A 22,352-nucleotide genomic window follows, 5' to 3' on the forward strand; every position below is an offset into this window, starting at 1 on the left:
CCCGGTGGTGTCACAACTTATGGGGACAAGGGCTATCTTATTTTTCCTTTTGACCCGGGTGGCATATGCCTAACCGTTTTGTAGCAGCAAGGAGCCTTATTTTCCAGCCACCACTTGCAATTTCGAGGGCAAAGTTATATTGACGGGGATGGTTGTAATGAAGGCCAAGATCAGGCCAAGTTAGTGAGGGTCAGGCTAATTTGGCTAAGGGATTTTTAGGCCTAGAGGGGGCAAAAAGGACATCTAGTAGAGGGAGACTATATAAGTCCACCTCCACACTTTTGTACTCACCTTTTGATGTGACATCTAATCCTATCTACTCTACCTCCTCCTTCTTGCTGCCTATTCATCCGAGAGGACCTGCTCCAGCTTCACACCTGGAGGACTTGGTTTCTTCATCCCGAGCTTCTTGTGAAGCTCGATTGCTATCACCGACATTGCATCCAGATCTCACAGGAGGGTTTCATCACGCCCCCGGGCTATACACAGATTCATCTACCGCATGCGCTCCGGATTTCACTCGGCCAGTTTAGGGTTTCGTCACACCGATTACGGATCGAGAGTGGACGCGCAGGAGATCGAGTCGGAGGAGCATTTGCTTTCAGATGTCCTATCTATTATGCCATCCGAGGCCGGTACCACTGCCTATTCCGCGATGGATTCGGCCCCCTCACATCGTGGGTCCCATAGTGAAGCTCGGTTCGGAGAAGATAACCCCAAGATAAGTGTATGATGAAACTATCTCAACCGATGACCCCGCAAATGTGAACAGCTCCTGACGCATGATGGCTCGAGATGTATCGAAGATCATGACCTTGGTTTTACCCAGGTGCATGCTGCAGTTCCCGGACCAATGGTGCCTAGCCGCTTTCTTACATGAGATGACCCGCCACCAAGATGCATCCCTCCGGGCACGACAGCATGCGCAGCCCACACAGCGTGAGGACACTCAGCGACCCATCATTGATTTCTTCCAGTCACAGGATACCTCTCCTCAGTCTAGCTGACGACGCGGACGTGAGTGAGAGCCAGAGCCACGACAGCTACGCCAGCAGACAGAGTCACACATCCGGGTCCATGACATCCCTTCTATGCTCTCAGCACGGGCGCCCTACCGGGGTCACCGTCGCTCTCGTTCTTCAACATAGGGCCTCCCGCTGCCCCCGACGACCGAGCTTGATTAGGCAGCGTGACGTGAGAGGCCAATCATCCATCGCAGGGTTTTTTCGACCTCCCATTTGACGGGCCCTCTATGATTGGCCTTTGACGATCACCACAGGCATATATATATATATTTGTATCTCCCTCCTTCTGCTCCATTTTTTTTTGTGCCATTTTTTTGTATCATCTGGAGATAGATACACATTTTTTGCACCAAGACTAGACACACCGTCCTTCATAACTTTTTTGAAGAAACGGTTGGCCGGACCGTTTTGAGACCGCCACCGTTATGCTCATTGTACTAGTTATCTTTAGTCTCATAGACCTTCACGGTCTCCTGAAGACTTTAATAAAATTTATTTATTTATTTCTTTCTCTCTCTCTCTCTCTCTCTCTCTCTCTCTCTCTCTCTCTCTCTCCTACCCCCTTCTCCTTCCTTCTTTCTCTATCTCTCAAAGCACGGAGAGAGGAGCAGCCTTCTCCCTCGACTGATACCTCTCAGAGCTCTATCACGGAGTTCTTTCAGCCAAATCACATAGACTCCCTCGAGGCGAGACCCCGACACGACCGTGACCCGGAGCCTGTGACCCAACAGCTCAGACAGAGGGTTGACTCACAGATCACACTTGGGGACATCCCCTCCTTGTTTAGAGTCGGAGCCCGACCGACGGGGGTCACAGTGGCCTTGGTTAGACACGGAGCTACGACCAGGAGATGTACCAAGACTGCACCCTTGAGGGGGCAACAACGTTCTATTGCTGACCTCATGCCTCCACTTCCACAGCCTCACACATACTGATGTCCTGTTGCTGATGATGATGATGATGATGATGATGGTTATGGTGATGCCGACGATGATGCTGAGATGGATATATATATATGGCTGGGATATGACTATGTTTTACTTAGGACGACTTAGTACTTCCATTTTGCATTTTGCATTGGTATGGATGCTCGTTTAGTAGCTCCACTACCATAGCTTATTGTATCAGGTTTTTCAGTCTCATAGACCCATCGGTCTTCCGAAGACTTTAATAAACTTTCTTTCTCTCCCCCTTCTGCTAGTCTATCCCCCCTTTCTCTAAATCTGCCCCTACCCCTTTTCTACAGTGGATCCCTCCTCAGGTCATGGGTGGGTTATCTAAGTCTCACCTTGGCTCCTCGGATTAGGGGCAAGTGAGGGTGTTGAAGCAAAAAAGGGAGGGCTAATATAACCGTCACTCTTGTGCATAACAAGTGGTTATGGGCCACATGCCATCTCACATGGAAATGGGTGATTCAACTATGAAGGTATATAAAAGCCAGGAGATGAAGGCCGCAATACCCCTGTCCACAATCGGGGAATAAAGACCTTCAAATTGGCTAGGTGCTGAAGTTGTGGGACCTTGACAAGCAGCTCCATGCTCTTCATCACGAGTACTAGGCCTGCTTGTCGTGAGTGGCAATGTCGTGCTCTGGTTTCAAGGTTTCTTTGCATTATTATTCCACTTTAATTACAACCTGTCATGTGTAAGGAAGTTCAAGGTGGATAAGCCATACCGCACACGCTTTTGTTCTTGGTTTTTTATTTTAGGTCAATACTGTGCCAGTGTGCTGGCATCTTTTACTGAATAGCCTTCTGCCTGTTTAATTTTGTTACTGTGTTTCCATTTATAAATAAGGATTCTTGATATCATTCTGCATAATATTGCAATAGCAGACTACATGTCATTTATTTGTTCAGGGATCTTCGATTTCTTGATCAGTGCTTATTTATCGGATGATGCTGGCTTTACTGCTTTTGACCCTTATTTATGTAGATGCATAAACTTATGTCCTACGATACAAATTAGACTCTTACCTGGTAGCCTTGATCTTGTAAATTTAATATGTATGTTTTGTAATGATTGTTTCTGCAACATAAATACTGAGAGGTGAAGCTTGACAGTGGGGCAGGGCTTCACGTTGGGCATCCTGAAGGATACACAGCTACCGACATTATTGCCCGATATAAGCGAATGCGGGGTTTCAATGTTCTTCATCCAATGGGCTGGGATGCGTTTGGATTACCTGCAGAGCAATATGCTATTGAGGTTACATATCACGCCCAATGCTTTGGTTGTGCATGCTAATAACCTTTCCCGGGAGCTAATACTTGCTTTGTGCCAGTCTGGTTTAGTTTCACATCTGTGTATAGACACCCACTCTTTGTGTACCAACCTAGATGCTTGTGACCTGGTTTATAAAAAAATGCGAAGTAGATGGAAATGGATGTTTTCATTCACTAAATGTTGCCTTTGCCAGACAGGAACTCATCCAAGTGTTACAACTTCAAGAAATATCAGTCGATTCCGAACACAGGTACGCCAAAGCTTTGAGGCTGAATGTGTTAAGCATGTTCAGAGTTTGTTTGAGTGGGTTAAAGTTTTAATGAAGTCTTTTAATAACAGTAGTTTTTTTATTGGAGGTGTGATAGACACCTCTGCTTCCGCCCATGGGGGTTGTACTCTCATTTTTTGGGTTCTCATAGTCTTTTTTGGCCTTGCACAGATTTTAAATAAAGCTCTCTCTCTCTCTCTCTATTCCCTTGGGGCTCACTCAATACAAAATGTAAGATAATAGGTTTGTTAAGGAAGGGGATTTTTTAAATTTTGGGGGACTTACAGGCCATTTAAGGACATGAAGGGGTTGAAAAAATACTTACCCAGTATAAGTATGGTATGTACATGTATGGAGGGGTCTTTGAAATTCCAAATTAGAACATGTATATGTAAGGAGGAGGGATCAACAACTACACAAAAATTTTTAAATTTAGTGGATTTTAAATACGTGCTTGCTTGAATTTTTAGGAAATGACTGCCCCGGGCTCTATACAGCTACACACATTCCGGACCTGGCTGGGACCGAGTGAGCTTCTAGTGAAGCTCAGCTTCTACAGGGATCATTGTTTACATATCACAGAGAGGGGTTTCATTGATCCACCGGGATATACGCAGATCCACTTACCCCACTCACTGAGGATCTCTATTGGACAGTTTTGGGTCTCTTCACATAGACTGCGCATTGAGAGTAGCAGGGTAGAGGGTCTACCCTGGGAGAGGCGCATATGCACATTATGTGACATACAGGATGTCGAGTCAGAGGAACATTTAATTTTCAGGTGCCCAGTATACTATGAGATCCGAGGATGCTTATAGTGCCTCTTCAGAGATAGTTCTAGGGTGTTGTCCCGATTTCTCTCCTATCCAGACCAGAGATGCTTGGCAGCTTTCATCCATGGGTAGACTCTTCTCAGAGCTCGATCATGGAGTTCTTCCAGCCAGAGCATGTGGACCCCTATACTACGAGGCCCCGACATGATCAAGATCTAGAGCCAGCGACACGACAGCTCAGACAGAGGGTTGACACATAGATTACACTTGGGGATATCCCGTCTCTGTTCAGGGTCAGGGCTCGACCGACAAGGGTCACGTTAGCCCTTGTCAGGCACAGAAAGAAAGAAAGCAAGAAATATTAACGTCCATGGGAGACCTCACGGGCCTATGGGACAAAGTGCACAGAAAAGCGAACTCATACAAGCCTCAGTGGGCTGAAGCAAAGGGTACGCTAGGACCCTTGGTGAGTACTAGTCTATGCTAACAGAATTATAATCATCATCATAATGATAGACAAAGACAAAGTCAACTATGGTGCAGAGTGGGCCCTATCAATCAATCTATCCAGGCGTTGGGATGAAACCGAAGCCTGGTATAGTGATGGCTCTTTGGTGGGATGTGAAGATGTCTTGTATCTATGTCTATCAAGTTGTCTCGCGCTTCGGTGGGGGACGCGGTCTCCTCGCTCTCTGGACTCTCTGGGCTATGTTTAGAGTGACCCCTCGTTTTTGTCGGTCAGAGCTATGACCAGGGGACGACACAGGGCCATGCTCGCGAGTAGCCGACAACACTCTATCGCCAACTTCATGCTTCCGTTGTCTCATCCACCTTGATGACCTGATGATGATGATGATGATGATACTGATGTGTAGTCCATCACTCTAACATGACTATGTAGTACTTAGCACTAGCTTTTTGCATTCTATATTGGTGTGGATGCTTGTTTAGTAGCTCCACCCTCACAATTGGTTTGTATCAGGATTCTCACAGTCTTCTGCATTGGTGTGGATGCTCATTTAGTAGCGCCACCCTCACAGTTGGTTTGTATCAGGATTTTCACAGTCTGATAGACCCATTGGTCTTCCGAAGACTTTAACAAACTCTCTCTCTCTCTCTCTCTCTCTCTCTGCCTCTTTGCGCCTCCAGCAACACACATGGCTGTTTCCGGCCCCCACATCTCCTGTCAGGGTGTGTGGGACAGCACCACACAAGGCGGGGTGACTGCCTGCTCTCTGCCCACCAGTTGGGCCTGCTCCAGCCTCCACCTAAATGACCTGCTCTAGCCATTCCTACTGGTCTTGTCCCTGCACAACAAGAAGAAAAGAACCAAGAAGATCAAGAAACCACAGCAAGGTAAAGGTGATCACAGGAACCCCCAAACTCAGAAAGTCTTTCTCTTTGAACACTCTTGTACACCCAGACCTGGCTGCAGGAAAATACACAGAGATGTGAGGAGGGACAACAAGTAAAACAAAGGAAAACAAAGGGAAAACAGAGGGAAAACAGAGGAATACAGATACAAGCAAGTGGAGGGAACAGAGGCTTGTTACACAAAAATAACAAGGAATTGCAGAATTATTACATACAATGCCTACAAGGGGATGTGTGGAAGACACAGGGGGAAAGTAAGTTTTGGAAGCTGCCATCAATGACTACACAGCAGGATGACCACCAACATGAGGTCATCTCTCACCTTCATAAGATTTGCCTAGTGTCGGTTGAGAAGCTTGACAGCTTGTAAGGCACCAATGTGGCATTGCTCAATGAAAAAGCACATGTAGATAAAATACTGGCTGAGATAAAGTAGCAAGGTGGACTAATGTAAGAGGAACGGCGGAAGGGAAAGAGCAAGAGAGATGAGTGGGAGAATGAAAGAGTAGCTTGGGAATTAGAGAAGATCAGCTTTAAAGACCAAATGCATGCCAAGCGACCGAACTACAGCAGCTAAGAAACATGCAAGGAGCTTTGGAGGGTGCATACAAGGCAATGGAAGAGCCGAAATTTGAGAATGAAAAACTCAGAAAAGACCTCGCATCTTTGCAAGCCACCATGCAAGGTAAACATGCTGAATTCACACAGAAAATCATCAAAAGGAAAGTTGCAATACTAAAATGGAGAGCTGTGGTAAAAAAAGGCATAGTTGCCCCCAAGAAGAAGTTGATCTCGGATGCCTTGGAAGAGGATAAAGGGAGGAACATCAAGGCCTTAAATGTTTTGGTCCGAGGCCTCAGTGGGAGACACTCCAATGGCGGATGCCAAGGCTTTGTTCACCAAAATGGCCGTAAATCTCACGTGTGAGGCGGCTGAGAGTGGGCAAGGCTGAAATACCAGCAAGGCCACTTGCGATGAAACTTCGGACAGCGATGGACAGATCCAGCCTCATGAGCTGAGGGCAACCCTAAAAGGAAGTAAGATCTACTTATGCGATGATCTCACACTCTTGGAGCAGGAACACTGGAGGGAGTGAATGGCTTGAGTGATGGCAGCCTGACAGGAAGGAAAATGGGTTCCATACAGAGTTGGGAAAGTGATCATTTGAGAGAGGGCAGATAGGGACCGAAAGCCTTCCGAAAGTCTATGAAGCAAGTGTAGACCTTCTGGCGCCTTGACTTCGCTTCCTCGATGATGGCTCTCAGGGTAAAAACATGATCCAGTGTGGAGTGCTGTCTCCAAAAGCCTGCATGCCCAAGGGCTCACTGTCCATGATCCTTTGTATGGCTATTGATCGCCCTCTCTAGTACCGATCCATAAATCTTAGCCAGAGTGTGGTCAATCATGAGAGTGCGGTAATTCCCAGTATCCATGGGTATAATAGTGGTGGTGCTCCAAGTAGATGGGAATCCATGGCATACGGCATAGTTGAACATTTGTGCTAGGACTCGGGCTAGGACCTCTTGTCCATATGCAAAGTGCTGAGTGCGTAGTCCCTCATGATCCGGTGATCTCTGGTTATGGAGTCATAGGAGCGCCTCGCCTATGTTCTGTGTAGTGAACATATGACATGTGGTGGGCCTGGGTATGTCTGACATATCTGGGAGTGCCTGGCCTGGGACATTATAAAGAGAGCATGCATATGTGTGTTCTGATGGACTGACTCCCTCCCTTTCAATACATTATGGATGCACTCCCAGAGTCGATCCCTCAAGATGAGATTAACCGTATCATACGGTTAGATCTCTAGTAGCTCCATACGTCTCGAAGTGAGGGGAGGGAGACACGACTTCTCTACTAAGATCCAGTTCTATCATGACCACTTCTTGAGAGTATGGACTCATCATCATCAGACCTCAGTATCTCGAGGGCAGAGGAGTCTCGCATTCAGACCTCAGTATCTCGAGGGCAGAGGAGTCTCGCATTCATTGAGGATTGTCATTTTACAAATGCGGGTCTCGTCCCATCAGTTGAGGATTGAGGCAAGGAGAGCTTAGGTATACCCAGAGATAGCGGGTCTGTAGGATATGCACTGTTGTGTGAGGTCAAGACAGAGGAGTATTTCCTATGTGTCTACCTAGCCTAGTATGAGATCTGGGGTTGATACCGCTGCCTCTTTCAAGAGGGGCATGGCTTTGGTCCACTCTCACGATTGATCCACTTCCATGACCAGGTCTGCATTGGGCTCTATCTGATTGAGATCGGATGACACAGAGAGACACTATTGCGACATATTAGAGAGGAGCAAGAGGTGACCAAGCCACGAGATATTGAGGTAGGTCGAGCACAGAGACATGTCACAGACTTTTATGCATTTGAGTCGGCTCTAGGACACGTGTCATGTGTATTGTACTTTGTCTCTTTGACATTGTATGAGCATGTGTCACTCTGATATTGTATGAGCATTTGTAACTCTGATATTGTAAGAGCGTCCATATTGAGAGTGGGCGAGTTGAGGGAGTAACCAGAGAGAGACATATTTGCACCTTATGTGATCTACATGAGATCGAGTCGGGTGAGCACTTTATCTTTAAATGCCGTGTGTATTGCGAGATTCGAGGCTGCTACTATGGCCTCTTGAAAGATAGCTTCGCGCTCCTCTCCCACTTCCTTCTTAGCCCATAGCGGCTTGTATGAACATGTGTCACTCTGATATTTTACTTTGCCTCTCTGATATTGTATGAGCATGTGCCACTCTGATATTGGATGAGCACGTGTCACTCTGATATTGTATGAGCATTTGTATTGAGAGTAATCAAGCTAAGGGAGTACCTAGAGAGAGATGTATTTGCACCTTAAGTGATCGAGTTAGAGGAGCATTTTATCTTTAGATGCCCTGTGCATGACGAGATCTGAGGCTGCTACTATTGCCTCTTCAGAGATACCTCCCAGCTGCCCTCCCACTTCGTTTCCTATGCGGACGAGAGATGCTTAGCCACCTTCATACATGGCTTAGATTACAGAGGCAGAGACAGAGCACATAGGCAGACTCACCTTAGAACAGGATCACATAGTTCTTTCAGCTAGATCACATAGACCCTCATTCCTCATTTAGTCCACAAAGCCGAGATCCAGAGCTAGTGACATGACATACCCAACACAGAGAGGATACACAGATCATGCTCGGGCCATTTCGTCCATGACTTGGGGCAAGTCCCACACGACTTGCAGGAGTTTTGTGGCCCTAGTTAGATGCAGAGCCGCAGCTAGGAGACCACGATGGACTGCATCCATAGATAGTTGCCTGTGCTTTATCCCTAATCTGATACCACCGTAGCCTCGCCAGCCTCCGGGTCTACCATGACTTCTCTTTAAGGGCTCCAATATTTGTTGTATTGGGCTAGACTTGGCACAAGACTTCATATCTTCGACGTCTTCTCAGCTGCTCCTAGTCCACTGCTGACGAAATTTCTTGGACCCTCACACATTTCTTAAACAAGGGAATCACAAATTCTCACGGACACTCTGAAATATCAGAGACCCTTTGAGCCGAATCGCTCTCCAGACCTAGCTTCACTATGAGACCCGCAATGCAGGCACGCTTGAGGAGAGGGTATGCTTCATTGGCTAGACTACAGAGGCAGGGCTTCCTCTCGCACTTTCAGGATGCACGCACCAAGGGGTTGCTTTTTGACTCCTTGGTTCGCCCAGCAGGGATGTATGACAGCCCTTGTTGGGGGCCAGACTTATCGGATACAGAGTGGGTCTGTGTGGAGCGGCTATAGGTTCTCACGTTATCATGGATGATTCGTGGTGGTAAGACATTTCCTCACCAGATAATTCAGGTTTAGTTTGGGTCACCCCCCTTACAGCTAGATGCTGCATTTCAGGTCATCACGTATCTGTACCGAGCTAGGGAATATGGGGATTACACCTCGGGGCGTAGCAGGCTACCATGGATAGCTCTATCCTCTTCTATGGCACTGCAGCAGGAGGAGGCTCGGGGTCTTGGTATGCACGTATAGAGAGATGGTTTGAGCGATTGGGGCTCCACATGGATAGACTACCTCCCTTCCGGTACAGCATGGATGCTCCGTTTTCTCCCCTCCTATCACACGAGGTCAACCAGGTTATCCGTGAGGATCTACTACAGCTACACACATTTCGGACCTGGTTGGGACCGAGTGAACTCCGAGTGAAGCTTAGCTTATACAGAGATCACTTCTTACATATCACAGCGGAGGGTTTCATTGAGCCACTAGGATACACGCAGATTCACCTACCCCACTCGTTGAGGATCTCTCTTGGGCATTTTCGGGTCTCTTCACAGACTTCGCATCGAGAGCGGCAGAGTAGAGTGACTACCCAGGGAGAGGCGCATATGCACACTATGTGACATGCAGGAGGTTGAGATAGAGGAGTATTTCATCTTCAGGTGTCTTGTGTACTATGAGATCCGAGGGCGTTTCCACTGCCTCTTCAGGGATAGTTATGGGATTTTGGCCTGTTTCCTCTCCTACCCAGACCAGCGGTGTTTGATAGGTTTCATTCATGAGGCACTTAGACACCGTGAGAGGATACTCCGAGCATGGAGACAAGAGCAGACTTCTTCCTCGGCCGATCCCTCTCAAAGCTCTATCACAGAGTTTTTTCAGCTAGATCACATGGACCCCCACGAGACGAGGCCTCGACATGACCGTGACCCGGAGCCTACGACGCGGCAGCTCAGACAGAGGGTCGACACACAGATCACACTTGGGGACATCCCCTCCTTGTTTAGAGTCGGAGCCCGACCGACGGGGGTCAGAGTAGCCCTGGTCAGACGTAGAGCTACGACTAGGAGACATGCCAGGACCACACCTCTGAGTGGCCGACATGATATTGATGATGATGCTGAGATTGATATATAGTCGACCATCGACATGACTATGTTGTACTTAGGACTTAGTACTGCCATTCTGCGTTTTTGCATTTTGCATTGGTATGGATGCTCGTTTAGTAGCTGCACTACCACAGCTTGTTGTATCAGGATTTTCACAGTCTCATAGACCCATCGGTCTTCCGAAGACTTTAATAAACTTTCTTTCTTTCTTTCTAATACTAATTATTGGATACAAAGCATGCAATTGTGTTAGAAAATGAAATCCCACCATTAGCCCAGGAATTACCCGCGGAAGTGTTTCACTATGGAACCAAGATTCATCAACATGTGTGTACTTCACAACCATTCATGTGTGCGTAGACTAGCAAATAGAGTGGGCTCAAAGACAATATAGAAGCAACTGTTATATATTTCTGTCCGTCCAACAAACTAGACAAGATACAATACCAAAAAGGTTCTCCTACAATATGCGTGGCATCTCTAGATCTCTGAAACTGCGTGCTCCACTGAGCTTATGTAAACTCTCCGTCCAAAGGATCCCTTCCACCTTGACGTCTGGAAACTCAGCCTAGGTGGGCACCTTCTCTAAGCTTAGTCTGCAGGCTCTCCAGCCTACTTTTCTCCTCTTGGATGTAGGCCCAAAGGAGGATGGCTGGTCTGCTTCTCCTTGCTACTCACTGAAGGCTGCTCCAAGCGATGTGTTATGAGGCCAAGGGGCCTCCCTTTTATAGGGGCTGGTTGCCCCCAAAATGGCCGACTTTTGTCTGCCCAAAACCGACCCAAACAGGGTCCAAACCAACTCAGCCCTTGCAGCCTTTAAATACCGCTCTGGGGATTTGCTGGAAACTGCCTGGCCACGTGGCTGGCTGCCAATGACCTAGGCAGGCCTGCCCATAATCCAGCCTCATTTCCATGCGCCTAGGTTCCAAAACCTTTGCTGAATCTGTTTTCCCTGTGCATTTCTGTCCTCCCCATGTGTGGACAGCATCTGGGTCTAGATCTGCCCTCATGGTGGATCTCCTCTGCCAAGTACGTTCACATTCTCTTTGCTGCCCACATGACAGCTCATGTGCTGCCCATGTGGCAACCCCATGCCTATTACTACTCTATGGTCCACCCCCTCGATGCACTCCTCATATGGGCGCTCACAAGTGGGGAGGTGATCAGTCCTATTCCAACACATTGAACACTAATCTAACGGAGAACACACAAATCAAAACACCTTTAATAAGAAAAGCTCTTACACAAGTTCTCACCTCACACACTAGCAGATGCGCATCCCTATGAGGCTTGTTGCATCTGCTTACAGAATGTCCTAACACTCAAGCCACAAAGGATGAAACAGGAAGACACCACGAGCTCCAAACACACAGAGTATACAACGCTCACACACAGATGCTACGAACTGTTCGGAACAAATCTGAATATAAAGATGTCGATGGAGAGACACAAAGAGTTGTGAAGAGGCAAATAAGCGTCGCCAACAGCCTCGAACCAATCACCCATTGCGGTGCTTCTTCCACACGTCATAGATGGGTTAGTGCCGTGTGGCACTAGTCTTTTCACCCTTCCACCACCTTAGAGCTCTTCACCACCCCTTGCAGGTTTACCACACACCACACAAATGCTAAAACTAACAAAACTTTAGAGAGAATAGTTAGTGTCATCAAACTTATCCTCTTGGGCAAGCACGCCAAAATATCATTTGGATTCTGGGCCATCTCAAACAATTGCAGAAATACGACAAGCTCTGACAAGTTCATGTACTATGAACACAAACCACAACTAGCTGAATGATCACGTTCAAAGCCAACAGGTAGCTTGAGGTTGCACCTCAAAAATCTGTCCCAACCTGGCAGTAAGGGTTGATTGTTTGAACGGTCCCAAAAATCTCTGATGCAAAATTGCAAATGATTCACAAATGTGACTGAATGACAGCACCAGATGTGCTCTAGACAATGGTCTTCTCAGCCTGAGCAAAAACAGAGACTTCTCAACCTATGTAGGGGCTGGAAACACTTCAAAACAAATTTGTAAATGACTGTTTTAGACCTGCACTGATAGTAGCTGCTGTAACAATACCAAAACAGCTGAAGATGCTTTTCTAACAGCTCAAAACTGCCCCAGAATGTGCCCAAAATGGCTGGAAATGAAGCAAGGGTTCAAGGAGAAGATGAACCAGGGTCCAAACCATGTGTGGTGACTAACTCACCCACAAACTCAACGTCTAACTGAGATTAGGGGAAATAACCTTATAAAGGAAAAATGTGCCCAGCATGACAGGTCATGCAGAATGGATGCAGGATGCAAGGAAAATGGAAAGACCAGGATTTGTGGAGACTGGTGATGATACTACACATCCTATTGTGCAGATTGGTGAAAATACTTTGTCTATGCAGGATGGGAAAAAGAAATACCTGTCTGATGTATTTTATGTCCCGAATATCACCAAGAACCTTGATATAAATTTAATCCTCATGGATCCTTTGTTGAGGATATAAAAAATAACAGTCGCTTGATAGCAAAAGGAAAGAAGAAGGGCAGGATGTTTACGTTGGATGCAGACATGTCTGAGTTGAGTGCAACAATGTTTGCACATGGGACTGGTGTAGTTGTAGATATTGATATCTGGCATAAACGCATTGGTCATGTTAATGTACAGTGACTTAAATCAATGCAGGCCCAAAATAATGTTGCACGATTGCCTGAATTCAAGATTGTAGAAATGCATAAGGTATGTGAAGCCTGTCAATTCGAAAAACAAGCAAGGAAACCATTTCCTAGACATGTTCAACAGAGTAAGAAGCCATTGGAATTAATCCACTTTGATGTGTGGACTACTAAAGCTGCCTCTATTGGAGGCTGTCAGACCTGATGCCTATGACAGAGTCATATAAGCACTGCAATAGAGGATTCTATTATTGTAGACACTCATTTGTTGCATGGATGTTTTGGGCATCTGAACCATTGTAGTTTGGTTAGATTGCATTCATAGAATATGGTTATTGATCTCCCCAAGATCCATGCTTTATCCAAACATCTTTGTGTGGGATGCTTACAAAAAGTACATCATTTTCGTCCCTAAAGATGGAAGTGTTGGTGCGCATTTAGTTCACAACGATGCGTGGTCCAATGCGGACACCATCTATTCGTGGTATTCATACTTCGTTATTTTTGTGTATGACTTCATCTGCGATACTCCGGTTTATCCATTAAAATCCAAGTCAGATGACTTTGCTTGCTTCAAACAATTCCTTGCTATGGTTGAGAATGAAAGTGGACACAAGCTGGTCACACTCTGCATTGCCAGGAGGTTGAGGATATGTCCTGAGAGTTTGCTGATTTTTTAGTATATCGTGGACACAAGTTGTTTACACTCTGCATTGATAGGGGGTTGACTGTATGTCTTGAGAGTTTACAGAGTTTTTAGCATCTTGTGGTATAATTCATCAATGTACAAAACGGTGTTGTGGAGCACAAACATATAACACTGATGGAGATGTCATGGTGCACGATGAAGGGTAAGTCTTTTCCCAACCATGCTGGTTGGATGCCATTATGTGTGCAAATTATGGCTTGAACAAGTCACCCAACCAGGGTATTGAAGACTGTGCGTGCAAAAGTTATGTCTTGAACGGTCACCCAAATTATGTCTTGAACAAGTCACCCAACCAGGGCATTGAAGACTATTCCTCCCTATGAGGCCTGCACAGGTTGTAAGCCGGACATTGCCCACATGAGAGTGTTTGGATGCCTTGCTTATGCACATGTTCCATCTCAATTATGACACAAGGTTGAGGATAAGGATTCAGAAAACAAAGGCTATCAATATGGAAAATTATTATTAGTAGAGATGTTGTTTTTGCTGAAAATGCTGTATGCCATTGTTGGACTATTTTTACAATCCAACCATTGTTGCTTCTGATGTCTTGCTACCCTTGTCCAAGTCTTCTTCAGACTTTGATGAGCCCATGGAGGCCACTAGCAGGTGATTTACAGCCACAAAAAGATTTTAACAGCAGATTGATTAGGCTACCACAGAACAAGCACTGACCAAAAGAGGGCTGTTATAAGGCAATAAAAAACAGTCGCTAGATGGCTGCTGTTAGATACATTAAAGGATAGCAAACAAGCTTAGCCTTCGTCTGGCTGCACAAGAACAGCTTCACATCATGCAAGGACACTTAGTGGAGATTGCATTGACTGCTACAGCTTGCAATGAAGAGCCACTGTGTCGCAAGGGTGCCTTTGATAGCAAGGATTGAATGGAAGGTTTTCCAAATATGAGCTAGACTCAATTCAACACAATGGCACTTGGGAGTTGTGTGATTTTCCTAAAGGCAAGCGTGCTATAGGCACCAAGCGGGTAATAAACTCACTGATGCACTGGTGACCACTACAAATTTTGTCTTGTTGCAAAAGGTTATGCTCAGCAGTAGGGCATTGATTTTGAGGAGACATTTGCACCTACTTCCCGCATTGCTACCATCAGGTGTGTCATTGCTATTGCAGCCTTCATAATTGGCGGTGCATTCACTGGATATCTAAACCGCATTCCTTCATCAACACTTGCATGAGGAGGTGTTTGTCTCTGAGTGTCTTGGTTTTTAAATCAAAGGATCTGAAAATGAGGTATATATTTGGCACAAAGTCCTTTTTGGTTTGAAGGCAGGCACCTCGGGCTTGGTATATACCAAGATACTTGCGCATCTTATCAGACCTGGTCTTTAAAACAGTCCTACAAAGAGCAGTCCATGTATATGTATTTCTGTATTTATGTATGTGGTATGTATGCATGCATGTATGCGTACATAAAATTGTTTTTTGATAAGTCAGACCTTTTGTTTTCAAAACTTATGCAGCGCTTATAATTTGGTGTATGTTATTGCCCATTTTTTAATTACCGTTTCATAGCTCCCTTGTGTGGTATGTACAGCTGAAGTCTTTGGGATTCTCATACGATTGGCAGCGAGAAATATCAACAACTGAGCCAGATTATTACAAATGGACACAATGGATTTTTCTCCAGCTTTTTAAAAGAGGCCTTGCTTACCAGGTGAGTGAAGCCATGTGTTGTATTTAATGTGCCAAAATATGACAAATGTCACAAGGTATGTTTCTATTTCAAGCGCAGGAGTAAGTTGAAAAAGCAAGTTATTAGAGGAATCCAAGTTACATAAATGATAAGAGGGATGGAACCGTTTGTCACCAGGGTTCATTTTCCATTCTGACTGAATAACATGACAGCTGCATGAAATGAGTGACCTTTCATCATCATACATCTCATGGTTACTGAGGGAGGAGAATTAGTTCCTGATTTACCCTCATTATCTCCCATTAACCGACCTGCCAGGAAGGTGGTTCTGGCTGCTTGTGTAGAGAGGAAAAAAAATCAACTTGAACTTTGAATTATAACACTTAGAAGCAAACAGTAAATTTAGTAACAAATGATTGGAGAGGTGTTTCTTGAATGAAGAGAAAGTGGTCTGCCTTTTTGATCAGCCTTCTACTTCAATGCTAGGTTTCGTAATGGATGAATCTGCCCATCACCTCCTAGTGTTGACATAAATTTGGTACAAAGACCTTTGTACTAAATGGATTCTCAAGTCTATATATGGATATGTATCTGTGAGAGCATATGTTAATACTACAGTCTATACCCTTCATTGGGGCAGGTTCTCTGGTTCTCAGTTACCATTTTAGGGAGATTGTCCCTATTCTCATAAGCTGCAAAAGAAGATGTAGCTGATATAGTATTTGTAAATTGTTGCATTCTAGCTAACATGAATAGGTGCGTTCTGAAGAGTGTTATTGCTTGATGCTAGTCCTTTACAAGCATGAAAACATCCATTTAGATGCTGTGATCACTTCATCTGTCGTTTTTATTGAGCTCAATTTGAAGGTTTCTGGAAGCTAAATTGGTTGTTATGATGTTATATGTGTTTATGCAGGCAGAAGTACCAGTTAACTGGTGCCCTGCACTTGGTACTGTGCTGGCGAATGAGGAAGTCATTGATGGACTGAGTGAGCGTGGGGGGCATCCAGTTATTCGAAAGGTAGTTCTTATATTTCTGAACTATAGGCTTTCTTATGGGTATTCATCTGTAGTGCATGTCAGCTCTTTGTCATCTACGATCATGAAATTTTTTGAGGGGATGAAACAAAGACTTCAAAAGTAGTATGTGAGCGGTTAATGCAAATGATTTTCTCCTGACACACTCTTAAACGTGCAGCCTATGCGGCAGTGGATGTTAAAAATAACTGAGTATGCAGACCGCTTACTTCAAGACTTGGAGGGGCTTGATTGGCCAGAAAGCATAAAGGACATGCAGCGCAACTGGATTGGTAGGTCTGACGGTGCTGAGCTTGATTTTCCTGTAAGGCAGGCCGATGGCTCTATAAATTCAGTCAGCCTAAGAGTTTACACAACTCGACCTGACACTCTTTGTGGTGCCACGTAAGTCTTAAAAAGAATTGGAAAATCGGTCATGTCCCTTAAGATATTCTTTTAAAGCTTTGAATGATTGTATATTTTTGGGCAGGACTTGGAATTTCTTTTGTAGGTTTCTTATGTTGACATGTTGTCTACCTTGCTGCTTTGGAAAACAGCTACTTGGTTCTTGCACCAGAGCACCCTTTGCTAGATCAATTGACAGCTTCATCTCATAGAGAGGAGGTGTGCTAATATCATCATGCGATTGCTATTTTCAAGTACTTGATTTTGTTTTTCGTTCGATCTTTTGTGCTTTTGACTACTTTGTGTATAATGACAGGACATTTATCTGATGATCACGGGAAATGAATCTATCTTTCGTTGGAGTTTGGGCAGGTAGAGACGTATGTCAAAGCTGCAGCAAAAAAGAGCGATTTGGAGAGAACAGATCTTCAGAAAGAGAAAAGTGGAGTTTTCACTGGAACATATGCTCAAAATCCTGCCACGAATGAGGCTATTCCCATTTGGGTGGCAGACTATGTGTTGGGAAGGTACTAACTAGGGTTTGGACCTCTAGAAGGTTAGGCAAAATAATTGTGGTCGAAAAACTTTTTCTTTTCTTTTTGAAGTATGGTCTTGGTAATCAAGGCAAAATCAATCTAACGAATCATAAAAGATATGAAAATTGATATTTTGTTGGTCATTATTGATATGGAGGCTTTTACAAGCCGAATTTTTGACAAGAAATTGTTAATGCGCTGAATTCTTGAATATTGGAATGTTCAAGTCTTTCATAGATGACTTATCATCCCAAACATTCCAAACTTTAATAATTTTATGTACAAAATTCCAAACTCCTTGGTGGAGGAATTTTACCTGGAGAGTTTTGTGAACTTAAACGTACAGATAATGGAAGCTGTTGTAGTTTCTTGGACCTTAGCATTACTCAATCTTCTTTAGGTTTAGAAGTTAATATCTATGATAAATGACGACAACTTGAGTATGCTATGTTGAATATCATATTAATGGACAAATTTCCTCTATATGGGATTCTGTCTAAACCCTGCTTGCTGCACCCCCCTTCCCCGCCGCCCCCTCCCTCCCTTCCCTCTGTTCCTCCCTCTTCCTCATCGAGCCCCCCCCCCCCCCCCCCCCCCTCACGAAGGCGCCGTGGCATCTAACAGCCCGTGCTGAAGGGGTCGCACTGTTTCACGGTCCCTTTGGTTGTTCGTTGGTGAAGCCTTTAGGCAGCCTACAGCTTCCCTGTGGAGTCTCCAGCCCATTCGTATCTGCAGGGAGCCCGTTGGAGATCGCCTTGCTGTGTTTTTCTTGGAGGCTAGCAGCCAGCCCCTTGGCAGTTCTCCTGGCTGGCCTTGCCATTGCATGACTGGTGTAGCGGGAGATAGACTACCTTCACTCTCTTCTGCTCAATACTAACTGCAACTACGGAGTATGATGAGGAGGAGAGTGAGAGGGTAGAGGAGAGTAGAGGGTAGTGGAGAGGATAGAAGAGAGTGGAGGGTGGAGGAGAGGTAGGAGAGTAGAGGGTAGAGGAGAGTGGAGGTTAGAGGAGAGTGGAGGGTAGAGGAGAGTTGGAGTAGGACAGAGGAGGGTAGAGCAGGATGCAGCAGGCGGGTAGAGGATAGAAGCAACACATGAGAGTGGCAAAAAGAGGCAGCAAGCACAAAAACGGTGCAAAAACCCTGCAGCTAGGGTTTCCCCAAATAATAGGGAAACAGAAACGCCGTTTCGGCCGTTTTCGTTTCCGTTTCTGACGGTCGAAACACCGTTTCTTGCAACTATGATGAAGGGGTCAGTCTCTTTTAAAAGAGGAGGTGTCCCTACTGAAGAGATCTAGTAGCTATCTAGGAACGGAATGGAAATGTGGAAAGCATAATGGAAAGCAAAATGGAAAGGAAAATGAAAGAACAAGTGCTAGGCAATGATAACCAAAATACTCATATGTAGATAGCTTGATGTTGACTGATATCAAAAGACTCAAGACAAGTATAACACTATATAGTGTGACACTAGACTCTAGAAAGCCATAGTGTATATGGGATAGCTTCCAATATAACACGTGGCATGTCTTGGACTCACTAGACTATAAAACACCCCCTAGACACCTAGTACACTCATTTTTGACTCACTTTGGCTTCATATTCCAATACCCCCCCATGAAGGCATGGTGAGAGACTACTGGAATGGAACCAAGAACAGAACATGACAATGATGGTCATCAGAACTGTGCATGCCATTCTAGAACTAGACATGGTTCCCACACAATCTCAGAGGCAAGTGAGCATGGCTCAGAGGCAAGTGAGCATAACATAGAAATCTCATCTAGCATGGCTCACAGGCTCATCATGCATGGATGCATGACCAACTCAGAGGTCTAGGAGACCAATGCACCAACATCCTGGAACTCTTAAGCCAGGCCTGAATAAATAGACCTATCAAAGCCAATACATATGACTCCCACTGTACATTCCCCCTTGGCTTCATAATAGGACATGTTAGGAAGCCACACACAAAAAAAAAAGGAAAACCAATACATCTTTTTAGGAGGACTATCCAAGGCAGAGGACCTTTAGACTCAATGAAAACCAAACACTCAATATATATCATTTTAGGGTGATAAACATCTTTTGGAAGCCATGAAGCTTCTCCTTCTCTAGTTGTAGGTTTAGTTTCTTTGCCATTTGCTACCTTCCATATTCCCTTTTTCATGAGAATAAGCTTCAGTTTTGTTTGCCAAGTGTGGAACCCCTCTCCTTCAAACTTATCTATTTTCAATTTGAAAGCCATTTAGGAAGGTCTTACTAAATTAATGGCAGTGTCTAATTCCTTTACAAAAGGTTAATCTTTCTGAACAAAAAAATCACCTTCACCATATAGATGCGAATTGCAAGATAAGAATTCTGAAAAATCTAATTGTTTGGCATAATCATAAGTAGTTGGCTTCTCATTGTAAGGAGTCACCGCATTGTAACGCAAGAGCTCACAGCTGCGTGGGCAGCAGAGCTATGTGGAGCAAAATGGCGTGGAGAAGAGAGCTCAAGGAAGGAGAGAAGAGGGCAGCCTTCCAAGGAGGAGGAGTTAGAGTTGCTTCATTGGCCTCCCTCACCTCAACCTCTTGGAAGGGAAAGGGAAAGAGAGAGCAGGGCTAGGAACATGGCTGTGATACCATATGAAGAGATCTAGTAGCTAGCTAGGAACGGATGGAAAGCATAATGAAAAGCAAAATGGAAAGGAAAATGAAAGAACAAGTGTTAGGCAATGATAACCAAAATACTCACATGTAGATAGCTTGATGTTGAATGATATCAAAAGACTCAAGACAAGTACAACACTATATAGTGTGACACTAAACTCTAGAAAGCCATAGTGTATATGGGATAACTCCCAATATGACACGTGGCATGTCTAGGACTCACTAGACTATAAAACACCCCTTAGACACCTAGTACACTCATTTTTGACTCACTTTGGCTTCATATTCCAACACCTACATAAAAGGGGTGTCTTTTCCACGAACGGATGTGCCTCTTGGGTGAGGAGTCAAAGCTTCTTCATTGAAAAGGCACGTCCATTGGCGAAAAAGGGTGTGTCCCTTGGTTTTGGGACAGGCCAAGCACATCAAAAGACGCGATTATTGTTGTGTCCATTTACATCAACTAGTGATGTGAGGAAGATAGAGAGGCTACCGATAATTTAGGTGGGGTTGGCAGTAAAATTTTTTACGCTCATCCTCTCCATCTCTTCCATGCACAACGTGCGTGGATCTCCTTCTAGCGAAAGTAGAGGTATTAGAAGGGGGCTAGAAGGTGAGGGGCATTTCCTACATGCAAGATAAATATTTGCTTTGATACCACTGTAAGAAATCCTGGATTTAGTATATTTAGAAATGTGCTAAGGAATAGAAAGGAGATTGAAATAGTAGAGAACAAATAATATTTGTATTGCTTGAGTGTTTAAAGTGTGTCATCCCTATAATTGGGCCTCTCTTTTATAGAGAGTGAAGAGTCACACATGAAAAGGTGTGTACTCCAAAGTGTATGTGTGGGAGGTATGCTCCAAGGTGTATGTCTGTAGGAGGCATGCTCTTAAGTAGCGAGAGGGAGCACTACTGCGTGAGCAGGACCCAGGTTTTCAATGGCTCAATGACAGGTATGAGAGCACATGGCTTGACTCGCAAGCCATAGAGGTTTGTCGAGCTAAGTTCTTGTACCACTCCTCCAGGGCCAGATGGGTACATAAGGGGATAGGATGACTAGACAGTTCTTCCAGACCATGGTCCACGATCAGCTGGGACTCGGCTTCAGAGACTGCGGGACGAGCAGGGATAGATAAATAGGGACCCTTGGGAGATCCTTGAGCTGACCACGGATTTCTTTCAGCAGTTGTTTTAGTCACAATAAGAGTCGTCGACGACTCTGATAGTTGGAGAGGCAGTTTGGGCACATGTTTCGTCAATTGGGACTAGAGCTTACGGACATGACACCTAGCCGCCAGAGTAGAAGCAGTTGATTGTGGTAGAGTTGCTGTGCTAAAATGGCGAGTCAGTAGTAGCAAGTAATAGTCTGGACAGCCTGTAGAAGGTAGGACTGTGCGGAATCAACGCCAAGTGGCAATGCTGAGTCAAGAATGTTTGAAGCAATAGCCTATAGTCAGGTGGTAGAATAAACAACAGGATCAGCAGAAGTGCGCACACTCACACAAGGAGACATGTGGCAGACCTCCCTCTGCTTGACTTGAGGGAGTGTGTTAGAAATGTAATTGCAATGCAAGCTAACAAGGTCTCTTTGAGAGGCTGCTATGTGGCATATATCCCTTGTGAAGTAACATAGAATAGTGCACATTGGATGCGCTAACATAAAAGTGGCATGAAGATCCTCTCTCCATTGTCCCCCAAGTGAACCTTTTGAGAGAAAGGAAAGAGGGCGGCTAGGAGGCCACTATGACACTCGGCCCTATGCATGATAAATGCCATGTGTGAATTTAATAGGCACTACCTGCTATGTCTTCTTTGCCCAGGCCGTTCACATCGATCTTGTTTCGTGCACACAACGTACAAGCTGCACAACCGAAAGTTCGAGGACCACGAGGGGTTGCGGACTGAGCATTTCGCACATGGGCAGGAGGTCTTGGCTCCGATCTCAGCACATATATTTATGCCATGGCTTCCCCCCTACTTGGAGTTCCACCACCATTGTGCGGATACACAAAGCGGGAGATCTCTTTGATGCGGGAAACTACCACAACCTCATGATTGACAACTTATTGGCCAAGGTTTATGGATCGATACTAGGGATAGATCAGCTCATACATACATGCACATGGGCATCGGGCCTTGGAACATGCATGTTTT

At 45.1% G+C, this 22,352-nt stretch overlaps 1 protein-coding gene across 1 annotated transcript in view; it reads left to right on the forward strand.

The window, feature by feature from the left end:
- Positions 1-22,352, forward strand: part of EMB2369 (tRNA synthetase class I (I, L, M and V) family protein) — a 47,268-nt gene that overhangs the window by 9,440 nt on the left and 15,476 nt on the right. The window contains exons 2-8 of the mRNA XM_087393353.1: positions 3,089-3,233; positions 3,445-3,501; positions 15,485-15,604; positions 16,500-16,604; positions 16,782-17,005; positions 17,158-17,224; positions 17,378-17,532. Coding sequence (XP_087249479.1) covers positions 3,089-3,233; positions 3,445-3,501; positions 15,485-15,604; positions 16,500-16,604; positions 16,782-17,005; positions 17,158-17,224; positions 17,378-17,532 — 873 coding nt within the window. The remainder of the gene's footprint in view (positions 1-3,088; positions 3,234-3,444; positions 3,502-15,484; positions 15,605-16,499; positions 16,605-16,781; positions 17,006-17,157; positions 17,225-17,377; positions 17,533-22,352) is intronic.

Source organism: Dipteris shenzhenensis, chromosome 22 (genome assembly GCF_047967505.1).
Source record: "Dipteris shenzhenensis isolate YYH24624 ecotype China chromosome 22, Dip_SZ_1.0, whole genome shotgun sequence".
In the NCBI taxonomy this organism is placed as follows: Eukaryota; Viridiplantae; Streptophyta; class Polypodiopsida; order Gleicheniales; family Dipteridaceae; genus Dipteris; species Dipteris shenzhenensis.